The sequence below is a fragment of the Astyanax mexicanus genome, chromosome 17 (assembly GCF_023375975.1).
Source record: "Astyanax mexicanus isolate ESR-SI-001 chromosome 17, AstMex3_surface, whole genome shotgun sequence".
In the NCBI taxonomy this organism is placed as follows: domain Eukaryota; kingdom Metazoa; phylum Chordata; class Actinopteri; order Characiformes; family Acestrorhamphidae; genus Astyanax; species Astyanax mexicanus.
Window position 1 is genome coordinate 15018331 of NC_064424.1, and position 13993 is coordinate 15032323.

The following is a 13993-nucleotide window of genomic DNA, read 5'->3' on the forward strand; positions in this document are numbered from 1 at the left end:
GGCATTTACCTTAGATGCTGAACATTTACCTCAGATTTTGGACATTTACCTCAGATGTTGGACATTTACCTCAGATGTTGGATATTTACCTCTGATTTTGGACATTTACCTCAGATTTTGGACATTTACCTCAGATGTGGGGCATTTACTTCAGATTTTGGACATTTACCTCAGATGTTGGACATTTACTTCAGATGTTGGACATTTACCTCAGATGTTGGACATTTACCTCAGATGTTGGACACTTACCTCAGATTTTGAGCATTTACCTCAGATGTGGGATATTTACCTCAGATGTTGAGCATTTACCTCAGATGTGGGACATTTACCTCAGATGTGGGACATTTACCTTAGATGTGGGGCATTTACCTTAGATGTGGGGCATTTACCTTAGATGCTGAACATTTACCTCAGATGCGGGACATTTACCTCAGATGCGGGACATTTACCTCAGATGTTGGACATTTACCTCAGATGTGGGACATTTACCTTAGATGTGGGGCATTTACCTTAGATGTGGGGCATTTACCTTAGATGCTGAACATTTACCTCAGATGCGGGACATTTACCTCAGATGTTGGACATTTACCTCAGATGTTGGATATTTACCTCAGATTTTGGACATTTACCTCAGATGTGGGGCATTTCCCTCAGATGTGGGGCATTTCCCTCAGATGTGGGGCATTTACCTCAGATGTTGGACATTTCTCTCAGATGTTGGACATTTCTCTCAGATGTTGGACATTTACCTCAGATTTTGGACATTTACCTCAGATGTGGGACATTTACCTCAGATGTGGGACATTTACCTCAGATGTGGGGCATTTACCTCAGATGTTGGACATTTCTCTCAGATGTTGGACATTTCTGAACTTGTGTTCGTCTCAGCTAACAATTTATGACTGCAGTCATCATTCTTAAAATGTCTAATCTATCAAGTTTTCAAGGTTTTTATTTAATGCTTTTAAATGTTCCAGAAATGTTGCTGCAACATCACTTTTGTCAATGTTTCCATTTTTAATTTTGGCATTATTTAACTTTTCCATAGCGTTAGCATTCATCCAGCTGGGAACATTATGTGAGAAATGTTTTAATAATGTTGTGATGCAAACCACACATTTTCAGAATATTTCAACATCTAACATCACAGGCTTCTTGGAACCTTTATTTATAATGAATATAGGAGCATTCCAGTTCAAATTTCCTACCGTGAACTAAAAAGTTCTGACTTGCAAGTTAAAACAGAGTGTGAGTATGAGTTAGAACATCATAAAATTAAAAAAAGCAGTGGAAGATAATCAACAGTTCCTCAGTGAAAGAGTTCTGAAGAAAGTTTTTTTTTATTATTTTATTTCTTAGCTTCTTGTTTCCATTCCACCTTAAACCCTCCAACAGCCTCAAGTGTCAGAATATGCTGTAATAGCTGCACCAATTAAGGTGGAATGGGCAAGTTAGAGACATGTAACCAGTGATTTTTTATGCTTGAAAAAAAGGTCCACGATACATTTGATTACCACGATACATGAAATTACATTAAACTAAGATAAGGCAATGGTTATCTTAATCATGTTTAACAATAAATAATACTACACTTGTGGGTGCAGCCATCTTGCCTATGTTTGGAATGAGTCCACATACCCCCAAGACTTTAACCCTTCCCTCAATCCCAGTAACAAGAATCAGGACATAGGTATGAACACGCAAAACAGGGCTAAGAAGGGGTGAACTGTGATTTGACCCAAAGCAATGTCCAAATAGCCTCCTCCTCTTACTTGAAAGGAAACATTCTTCAATTACAAGCCTGATACTTGTCCATCGGCTTAATGGCGACAAGCACGGGCGAAAATGAAGGAGTAGCATTTGTGCATAATTTGATTTTGGCTGCAAGTTAAACAGTGCCAGCGTCAGTATATTACAGCAAGCTCCTCGTGTCAGCTCTGATAGCCACCAGCAGTAATATGAAAGAAAATCCTATGGCAAGCCTTGTTAAATTAGCTATTCTTACTCAAACAAATCGAAGCGTGGAAGTGATGCAGTCGCAATTGTATTGATCTTGACTGGCGAGCCCACACAGCGCCCAAATGAGCATTCATACAGTACTGGATTTTCATAAGGCAAAGCAGAACTGCTGGGTGGAACCGCTGCTAATATAAAGAAAGAGCGGCGCTCAAACGGATCTACATTACAACAAAGTCAATATAATATCTGAAGCCTTCAATAACAGTCTGATTTCCTCTGCCACTCAATTTGTCTTTCTCGCTCGCTCCTACCTCTCCATAATCTCTTCATATCCCTCCAACGCTTTGATATGTATGTTCTGATAAGGCTAGGCGCCACCCAGCTGTAGCTGCAAGCGATACCAATATGTGATAACATTCCCTTCATAAGGATCACTGGGAACTGAGGGCTCCCAGGTGGCACAACTGTCTAAATGCTGGTCTGATCATCAGGAGATCACTGAGAAGTTTGATCCATGACAGCAAATTCTGAGGATTCTCGAGGCATGTCTTAGCTTGCCAGTTGAGATCAATACAATTGTGACTGCACGGTTCGTTTCCACAATTCGATTTGTGAGCTTGATCCTTAAAGAGGCCACAGCGGTTTCTTGTGGATGGATAGGATGGGATGTCCCTCTGTCTGCTGATCTGTAACCAGTGTCAGTGCTCAGGTAATGACCAGCCTTGATTTGTCTGAAATTGGAGTGAGCATGATAATTGAGGGATGCTTTGCTTCTGAATTAGAACCAGAAACCCTGCTTTATTGATGCAACAATGAATTCTGATCATGCAACAAGATGCTGATGATCCAAAGCACACAATAAAACATTTGGAATGGCATAGTCTAATCTAGAAAAAGCCTGACTTATAGGTTTTGAGATATTAATTAACAACTACAAAAAGCTTTTGGCTGCAATTATTGCTGCTATAGGTAGTGTAACCATCTTTTGTAAGTTAGGGAACAATAACTTTTGCACACAGGGGATTGGATGAGTTTAAATAGAAAAAACTGGATAACTGAATCAGCAGCTAACTTTATAGATACAACTCTGGAAAAAAAAATTAGAGACCACTTAAAAATTATGTTTTTTCTTGATTTTACCAAAGTGAAAACATCTGGAATATAATCAAGTGGAAGATGGATGATCACAAGCCATCAAACCAAGCTGAACTGCTTGAATTTGTGCACCAGGAGTGGCATAAAGATATCCAAAAGCAGTGTGTAAGACTGGTGGAGGAGAACATGCTAAGATGCATGAAAACTGTGATTAAAAACCAGGGTAACTCAGTTCGTTACTGAGTTAAAGTGGGTATCAAAAAGCATGGAAAGCTATAAAATATGCAGGAACACGGGTTTATAGTTGTAGCCATCATCATCTTCGATTATCTTAATCAAAACCATTGATCTGGAATTACTAAAACATGACACATTTTCACAGACAAAATCAATTTGAGTGGATTTTTACTAGTGTTATGTAAAACCTGTCCAACCACCCACCATTCATTTAATTTATAAGCTAATAATGATTCAGAAGACTTTTCTAAATGTGGTACATAAAATATTGCACCTGCATAAAAAAAGGAGAATAAAAAGGGGAAAACCGAGAGTTTCATATATTTAGAAATTCATATTTTGTTAATGTAAAATAATATACTGTATAAATGTTTCAATTTTACCAGCCAAGAAGCCCTAATCTTTCTGCCTCCCCTCTGTATCCAGCACCAGCCCACAAACTCAATGTTCTGCTCTATGTCTGGCTTGCTTTAGTAAAGCTCTGGGTCTGGAAAGGTACACGCATGGTGCCAGATGTTGTGGAGCCACAGAGTGCCCTAAAGGGTGGAACAGGGAGTGCTTGGACTGCCGGAGATGCGGAGTGCTCTACTTCCACTCGTGGACATTATGAGCGTCCTGGACCTCCTCACCTCTCTCACCATATGGCCTGCACTGCTGCAGGAGCCCTGCCGAGCCCCACGTTTCCCTCTGCTGCCACGGCCTCGCCGGCCCAGGGCTGAACACACACCTCCCCGTTCCTCCCTCGGCCGCGTGAGGGTTTTCTAATAGTAAATTAAAGTAAGGCGAGGCGTCGAGCTGCGTGACTGGGGATGAAGCTCCCAGCGTGTGTCTGTAGGTTCAGGTTTGTTAGCCTGGAGCTGACTCAGTGCTGGGTGAGATTTCGTCAATATCGGCATGCTGGTACTGGAGTCATAGCAAGATATCAATGTTCAGTTTTAGCTGGAATGTGATTTATAAGCGGTGTGTTAATGATTTTTATGGGGGGGGGGGGGGGGGGGGGGGGATTTTGTCCACATAAAGATAAAATGTTTTGAGCTGGTTTATGTTGGGTTACAATACAGAAAACAGTACAAAAGTCCAAATTAATAAGCTACAGGGGTTGGACAATGAAAATTAAACTGAAATACCTGTAATTTTAGTGTGGGTGAGGTTTCATGGCTAAATTGGACCAGCTGGTGGCCAACCTTCATTAATTGCACATTGCACCAGTAAGAGCAGAGTGTGAAGGTTCAACTAGCAGGGTAAGAGCACAGTTCTGCTCAAAATATTGCAATGCACACAACATTATGGGCGACATACCAGAGTTCAAAAGAGGACAAATTGTTGGTGCACGTCTTGCTGGCGCATCTGTGACCAAGACAGCAAGTCTTTGTGATGCATCGGTATCCAGGGTAATGTCAGCATACTGCCAAGAAGGACGAACCACGTCCAACAGGATTAACTGTGGACTCTGTAAGAGGAAGCTGTCTGAAAGGGATGTTCGGGTGCTAACCCGGATTGTATCTAAAAAACATAAAACCACGGTTGCCCAAATCACGGCAGAATTTAATGTGCACCTCAACCCTCCTGTTTCCACCAGAACTGTCTGTCACCACAATAAATTATTGTAGTCTAAAACCAGGTGTTTCAGTTTCTTTGTCCAACTCCAAAGGTTTGCCAAAATAGTTCCTTGCCCCTGTGGTTTTATTAGCTGTTGCTGAACGACGGTTCTTCTAATTCATCAGAGATCACATGTTTTCATCTCATCAGGCTTGACCCCTTGCCCTTTACAGACTCAAATACTTCTCAAATCTTTGGGTGGTTTAATGCTATTATGCACTGTAGGAGGAGAAAAATGCAAATCCCTTATATTACCACACTACTAGTCCTAATTTGCCCCTGGTCTCAGATTTAGCAATCTACAGCAGATGCTTAACTAGCACTAACAGCCAAATTATCTCATCAAGCCTCAACATCTCACTTCCTTAGTTACACCAGGAACAAACAGCGTTCGCCAGATCTGAGGTTCTCTCTTTCATTCCCTCGCATCTCAATTTCCGTCTCGGTCTTTCTATTTGCGTCCCAGCCCCTTCTTCACCGCATCCACTCCAGAGAGGATTCAGTCATGTGGAGGAAAGCGAGGGCCACCACAGCAGCGACCATAGCTGCTCTATTTTTACAGCAGGATGCGGGGGGAGAGGAGTGAGGACAAGGTCGCCCCTTGCTTTAGGGAGATGGAGCTTTTCTGTAATGAGATGTGGGCTCTGCTAGCGGAGCACGTTTCATCCACGCCTACTAGAAAGGTCCAGATTTTTCCGCTGCGTTTGATCAGGGCCCGCGTCTATGGAAATCGGCAGGACCGCAAATAAACCGTACGAACAGCGGTACACCTCAGCAGGGCGTTGTGAAATCAAAACCTGACAAAGTGAGCCGCAGGTCGTAGTTTCAATTCTAAGCCTTCCTTTTTCGGATCGGCTGGGAAAACACAAAAGCCAGACCCGCGGTTAAAAGTAGACTATGACACTAACCGAATGCCACACAGAGACAGAGAGCCATACATCATTTCTTTTAACTATGCCTCCTAAGACCAAATGGGGACGAGTAACACAATAAGACGACACGCGTTTCGGTTGACGGCGCCTGAGCCAATAAGTCACTAATATCTCTGCTGATAAAAGCCGAAGGGAATGTGACAAAACTGACTTTTTTTCAATGCCCTGTTTCAAAAAGACCAACTCACAGCAGGATGCCATGTTGCTGCTTTGTCATTAAAAGTAGGAGCGGAGTACAATATCAGAGCCGTATCGCTCCCAAGACAGCAAATTATTTAACCAAGTTTAACTTTGCATAAACGCTCCGAACATCATTTCATCATTTCACACCAAAACCTGCCTGTTGAATTATACATGAAACTGCCAAAATAACTGAGCGCCACACCTGAAAAAAAGGCTTTTAACTCTGAAGTTAGTAAATCACAATTACAAAGGCAGCTAAACAGGTGAATCACAATTGGCCAATTAGCATCAGTCAGCTAGAGGCATGTGAAAAATTTAGATGCTCCAGGATTTTTGTTCTGCATTTTTAATGTGTGGGCTTTTTATCTTCAAGTGAATCTTTAAAAACTCTTTTTATTGCAGTAATTTCTGCCTCTGCAGCACCCTCACAGGTTCAGGAGGATGATATTTCTGTGTATTTTGGTACTCAGGCACTCACAATATGCAGATCAATTCATCAATCAATCAATAATACCAACCCCCCCACCCCCCCCCCCCACCCCCCCCCACCCCCCCCCCCCTTCCGACTGACGTCTAACCATCTGGGTCTCGCCGCTATCAGAGGCACACTAATGCTGCTGCAGCTCAGCCAATCAGCTCTCCCTCCTGCCCTGCCTCTAAACGCATACATCACCTTCCCACTCCCAACCTACCACTTCCATTTTCAGCCTTTTTCAAATTTGACCTCACTGTACCTTACTCTGCCTCACCTTGCCTCCAACCTAGTTATGTCCAGAGGTGAAAAGTAACTAATTAATTAATTGAAACAGAGTTGAAGTTACTTAAATTTATCTGAATTTAAATTTACTTGAAAAAAGCAAATGCAGAAAATTGCGAAACTTTTTTTAAAGTAAATTTTACGCATCATTTTTTTTCAGAGTACAATGAGTGTAGAAACAAGCAGGAGGTTTTAATAATGTGTATTTTTGTACAAGACTAATTTCTACTGTAAGAATGTAAGAGACTTTGCTGGGATGAAGTGTCTGTAAGTGTGAATTATTCAAAGTCCAGTTTAATGAGCAACAAAGCCGTCCAGCTCATAGATTTAGTGATTGTTTTTACCTAAAACACCCAGCAAAGCCTTTTTCTCCCACTAAGTAATATTACACCAGCAATTTGACTTCATTCCACTCCAGAATGAGGAATAATGAGCAAACCTTTTGTTCAGTACAATGTTGTAAGATTACAGTACAAAGTGAGCAGCACATAGCTGAATAACAGTGATTGAAGGACAATGGTTTTTACACGTATTTATTATTTTATTCTCCAGATAAAAATAGTCTGAAAAGAGCTAAATGTGTCCAGCTGTAGAAACGGATGAAACTTTCATGAAAAACAGTCCTCGTGAAAGTTTATAGAGTTTATTTCTTTCTAAACTTGGCTGATGAAGGAAATCAGCTGCTTTATCATTGATTGGAAGCATCTGCTTTAGCTAAGACTGGAACGCGCCTCATTTTTCATTAGCTTCTCTCTCTCACACAGACTGCTCTGCATCGGCTCGTCTCCGTCTCTCTTATTTTGCCGCAGCTATCCGTGGTTCTTATGACAACAGTTATCAAAAATAGAACGGATTTCACAATAGTGGCAAATTAAAACTTTTCACGAGCATGGAAATCACAGCAATCAGATTCTAAATGAGTATTAACGGATTAAATATGGATAAAATCTAATCACGGTGGCATTTGTTTTAGAGTTTCAATTAGTCAGAGTGAAGGCAAAAGTTAAGAACTTCATGCGCCTGCATTCTTTCAGCAGATCTGAAGCGAGAAACGACTAGAAAAAAAAGGGATCAGGATGCAGAGAAAAGTTAAAAGGATCATAAAACATTTAATAGAAAAGTATGATGTATATTACCAGTCAAAAGTTTGGCCAGATAAAAAAAAAAAAGAAGTGTTTTTTTTTTCATTATTTAAAGAAACTTATGCACTGTAGATTAATACTAAAGTATTTATTTAATTTATATAATTGATGTCTTTATTTAGTATACAAAAAAAGTGTTAAACCAGAATATGTTTTATATTTTTTGATTTTTCAAAGTAGGCATCTCTAGCTTTGTGTCAGTCAGCTTTATAAGGTACTTATAAGGTCACTTTCAATTAACAGCTGTACTGAACTTATCTTGAGTTAATTACTTGAATTTCTTGCCTCTTAATGTGTTTTTAAAAGCATCAGTTGTAAAGTTGTTAAGAGGTAGAGTTGGTATACAGTGAATAGCCCTATTTGAGTAATGTTCTAATCAATATTATGGCAAGAAATACTCAACTCTACGAAAAAAATGCTTTAAGTAATAAAGGTCAAGCAATCAGAAACATGGGGCACCGAGTGGGCCAGCACTCTAAAGCGCTGCCACTATGAGAGGGAGGTCGCAGGTTCGAACCCCAGCTCATGCAGCTTTGCCATCAAGCTGCCGGCACTCAGAGGGAGCACAATTGGCCCTGCTCCCTCCGAGTGGGTAGATGGCGCTCTCTCTCCACATCACTCCTAGGGTGATGTCTGCAGCACAGGGCGTCTGTGAGCTGATGTATCAGAACAGAGTTGCTGTGTGCTCCGTAATGCTGCATCAGCAGAAGTTCGAAAAGAAGTGGTGGCTGACTTCACATGTATTGGAGGAGGCATAAAACAATAAAACAATAAAACAACAGTGTCACAGTTAAATGGCCTAAATGGGCCTTTTGGAAAGCTCAGCTGAGCTAATTTTCCAGGTAACGAGTTCTGTGATTAGTCTAACGAGTAGGACAGGTGCGGTGAACACCTGATTTGCTTTCTGCACAAAAAATGCATTCAAAGAATTTCATGATTGCACTATTTCAAATTATTCTAATTTGTTGACCAGCACCTGTATATAATGGGCTGTTTCTGGCTGTCAGGGAGCTAATGTAACATTTAATGTACACAAACAAAGAGGTTAAAGGTTTGAAATTTTATACCAACATTTCTTCATTCTGAACTTTTATTTGTATCAGCCAATCAATACACAGATCATTTACATACATAACTGGAAAAAAATAAAGCACTTAAAAATGATGAATGTCTTTAAATTTACAAAATTGGAAACCTCTGAAATGTAATCAAGAGGAAGATGGATGACCACAAGCAATCAAACCAAGCTGAGCTAACTGAATTTTTGTACCAGGAGTAAAGGCATAAAGTTTTCCAAAAGCAGTGTGTAAGACTGGTGGAGGAGAGCAAGATGCATGAAAACTGTGATTAAAAACCACCAAATTATTCCACCAAATATTGATTTCTCAACTCTTAAAACTTTATGAATATGAACTTGTTTTCTTCGCATTATTTGAGGTCTGAAAGTTCTACATATTTTTTGTTATATCAGTCATTTCTTATTTTCTGCAAATAAATAAATTTAAATGACAATGTTTTTATTTGCAGTTTGGGAGAAATGTTGTCTGTAGTTTATAGAATAAAACAACAATGTTTATTTTACTCAAATAGAAAGCTCTAAATAGCAAAATCAGATTAACTGATTCAGAAACTGAAGTGCTCTCTTAATTTCTTCCAGAGCTGTATTTGCATCTGGCAGTTTTCGAGTGGACTCTGGACTGGTCCACTGCAGGTGTGGAAGCTATCCACTCATCCACTCCTGGTGCGGCATGTGCGGTCTAGTAATTGGTTCATTTTTAACGTGACTGCTTTGACTTATCATGTTACTTCCCCTATTCTATTAGCATTTCCTAATAAACCAACACTTTGATTAAACTGGTATAGACCCCATCTATTCAGGTTTTTTGGTGGCCTGCATGGATAACATCTTCTGATGTGAGAATGTTACTTATGTTTTTATACATAAAACAAACATTTTTTAAGAAAAATGGCCAAGATTTTGTATTCTGATTTTGAGATCCTACATGCAAAAAAAGTAAGGCACAAAACAATCCACAAGTTCTTTGGGTGAAAACTAACCAGTGATAATAAGCCCCACCCTCAAAAGAGCTCAGAATCAGTCATGGGTGCTGACTCCTTATATAGGAGTGTGTTTGATACATGCAAACGAAACCAACGAAGACTTGGAAAACAGGTAGATACTGGGCCTCTATCTCAGCTTGTTAAGTACAGTGAGTGAATTTTACCTTGTCTGACGTACTCCTCTGTCTCATGGTGAACGAGCTCGGCCACACAGCCCCCGTAGTGCAGTCGTCCAGCGTCCTGCTCGTAGGCTTTCAGCGTCTCGCTGGAGCTGTAGGACTTCTGGGTGGCTACACAGCACTCGTCCATGTCCAGCGCGGACGTGGCGTAATGCAGTTCCTTCCTGCACCTTCCCCGGGTCAGAGAGCGATGACGCCTCTCCTTCATGTCCATCACGGCGGGAGCCAATAAGCTTGGTGGAATGCCAGTTGAGTTGATCACCTGTATCAGAAGAACAGCGGGAAGAAAACACAGTGTAAGTAAAGCTTTCAAATACAAAAAATTGATCAATCAACCAATCAATCAGATAAGATATGTTTGGAGTCAGTTCTAGAAGTATAAAGCCATTCAACATTGAGCTGTGAAGCAGTGGAACTGTGTTCTCTAGAATGATGATACTGCTCTATCCAACACTTTTGGGATAATTGGGGATGAAAGGATGATAAGGTGGGATGGTGATCATTACGGTTGCATGATATATAGTTTAAAGCTGATGTTCGTTAGTTTAGGGATTTAGGGCCCTCTCTGGTGAGAATGGGTAATTGCAATGAGCATGCGAAAGAAAAGAATCATTTTAAACTGGGAGGGTGTGATGCGGACTTCTTTTAGAGCGGATTAATCTGATTCCAGGTTATGTTCAGTCAGAGAGAGAGAGAGCACGCTCAGTCAGAAGCATCACTCTTTTGTTTCTTTGGTTTTACTATGAGTAAATATGCACGCGGGTAGGGGCAGGGATGGTGACATCACGGGTCATGCATTGTTTAATATTGTAATATATATATATATATAGTGGAAAAATAATATCACGATATTTCATGGTATTTTTATGATAATGATACTCTTCGCGATATGACAAAACACTGAGTTAAAAATATATACCTCAAGAAAAAACTACGGCAGCAAAATTTAAAATTTCATTTTATTATTGCATACGATATGATATGGCACACCCCTAACTGAGATATTAAAAAATTACAAGAATTTTATCAGATTTGTAACAGAAGTCAATGATTCAGAATGTCCTGATACTAATAATGAACTCCAAATATCTCCACATATCCAGAATTAAAGTAAAATAAATGATACTGAACATATATAATCTGTCCCTAGTACACTGTGAGCCCGGATAAGTTAAATTTACTTAAAAAATTTGAGGAAACCGGTTGCCTTAATAAAGTTAAGTAATGGGGAATGAAAACTTGAGTTAGCTTAGTTAAATTAAAACATTAACTTATTACAACTAAAGGGGAACTTGATTTATTTCTAAGGTAGCCAAGGGGAATCACTACACACTGATGGTGAATCAGTGTCAAAAACTGTTGGACACACCCAGTATGTAAATAGATTGTGACAGAAGCCAATGGAAAAGAAGCTGCTAATGACAACAGACTAAACTTAGTTATTATAAATTGGTTCAACTGAAAGATCTCAGTTTAAGTGTATATGTGCCCACAAATGTTCAACTAACTCAAAATAGATGAGTATTGGTTAGAAATATCAAATTTTATGTAAAACAGACTTAAATCATGTGAGTTTAAACAACAAATGCGTTTACGGGAAATGAGAACAGTGTGATTTTTTCTTTTGCGAAAAACAGCAAAAAAGTAGTACCCTGATGTGATAATTAGGGTATAATAAAATTTCAGGGTATAATATTGTTTACGATATTAAAAAATGTGTGCAATATTATTGCGTACGATATGATACGGCACACCCCTTATATAGAGGATTATAGAGCAACACTTCTAACAAATTAACTAAATGCTATGTAATATAATGTAATGTAATGTAATGTAATGTAAAGTAAAGTAAAAAGCAATATTCAAATATAGAACTCTAATGAAGCAAAGCTCTAGGTGTAATCGGTAAGTTATCAGGTTTAGATGAAGCTTTGATGAAGCTACATCGACTACAAATTGATGGAGGTCATTACACAATAAAAGCCTCCTCTAAACATCATCATCATCCAAACACAAACACAACCCGCTGACTACAGATCAAGCCCAGGCTGAGACACAGCAGCAGGGGGGAGGAGAGCCGAGACTCACTTGCCATTTTATTATCACCCACAGAGAGAGAGAGTGAGAGGGAGATGGGTAAATGGAAAGATGGCCAGCCACCCTCTCTGACACCCTCCTACTCTGCATCTGTGGTTTGGAGTTGAGTCATCACCAGGGATGCTCATCACAAAAAAAATTTGGTCATGGAAAACATTTTATGTATTTTATGGGTTTAAAGTTGGTAGAGAAAAAAATCGGTATTGAAATTGTACTGTGTGACTTTGTAGGTATTAATTTAGGTAATTTTATATCTTAATTTTAATAATCTTCAACCTTCTACCTACCAACATACCTTCATTTCACTTCTGTACTACCAACCTAGGCACTTATATACCAATCTACCAATCTACCTATGTAGCTACCCATCTGGCTACGTTCCACCTTCCTACCATCTATTACATCTATATACTACCGAACATTTACACAGTATTTATCTACAATTAATCTACTTACCAACATGTTCCTAATACCTACAGATTATCTACCCACCTATCTACTGTCTAACACCAAACTATTTTCAACTTATCTACCACTAATCTTTAACTTATCTACCACCTACCATCAGCCTACCTTTCACCTAACACCTACCTACTATCTACAAACCTTCACATGACCTACCACCTACCTACTCCCAGTATACAACATACTATTCACCTAATACCTACCTACCCATGTAGCTAACAATCTGTCCACTTTCTACTTAATTACCATTTATCTATTTATCCATTACATCTATAAACTATAATCTAACATTTACATCGTATTCATCTACAACTCATCTACTTACTTACTAACATGTTCCTAATACTTACCGATGTCCTGCACACCTATCTACTGTTTATCTATCTACCACCTACCTAGCTACTACCTACTTTCAACTTACCTACCACTCTTCTTCAACTTCATTAACCAACCATATACCCAATCCATACCAACCTGATCTACCAACTTTATGGCCTACCACCTACTTACATATACAACCTATTTACCTAATACCTACCTATCTACTCACTGACCTAGCTATTACCCATCTCAGCCCAAATACTAACTCATCTACTTACTACATACCTATTTCTACATACTAACTGTCCACCTAACCACTATTTACATCTACCTATAACCCACCTCTTATCTACCCACCTACTTTACTTACCATGTACCTTTTTCTCTTACGGAATACCTTGCTTTCTACATACTGACCTTGCTATTGTGTCTATTTACCTACTACCTACCTACCCATCTAATTACTGCCTATCTTTTACTACTAATGACTGTCTACTTACCCACTACATACATCTACCAACTTTTTATCTCCTCAGATACCTAGTATCTACATACTTTCTACCTACCATTTACCTAGAACTCCCTATCTTTCTACCTTTGACTTACCACATACTAGGGGTGGGCGATATGGCCCTAAAGTAATATCACGTTATTTTACGGTATTATCGGGATAACGAAACTCTTGACGATATGACAAAAAAATAAAAGAAAAAAAACTCTGCTGCAACAAAACAAAACTTATATTCTATTGTTGTACAAGATATGATGTTGCACACCACACAACTAAGATATTAAAAAAATACATAATTTTAGCATATTTGTAACAGAAGTCAATTATTTAGAATGTAATGATACTACTAATAATAATAATGCACTCCAGATATCTCCATATATCCAGGATTAAAGTCAAATAATGATACTGGACAGATATAATCTGTCTCTTAAAGATATTTAATAGGAAGTGAG

The 13993-nt window shown here is 39.2% G+C and overlaps 1 protein-coding gene across 3 annotated transcripts in view; it reads right to left on the minus strand.

The window, feature by feature from the left end:
* The window catches only part of tenm2b (teneurin transmembrane protein 2b), a 386378-nt gene that overhangs the window by 282937 nt on the left and 89448 nt on the right, over positions 1–13993 (minus strand). For all 3 annotated transcript variants that reach the window (XM_049466164.1, XM_022676169.2, XM_049466163.1), the window contains exon 2: positions 10130–10406. In XM_049466164.1, the coding sequence (XP_049322121.1) occupies positions 10130–10358 (229 nt within the window). In that variant the 5' untranslated portion in view covers positions 10359–10406. The remainder of the gene's footprint in view (positions 1–10129; positions 10407–13993) is intronic.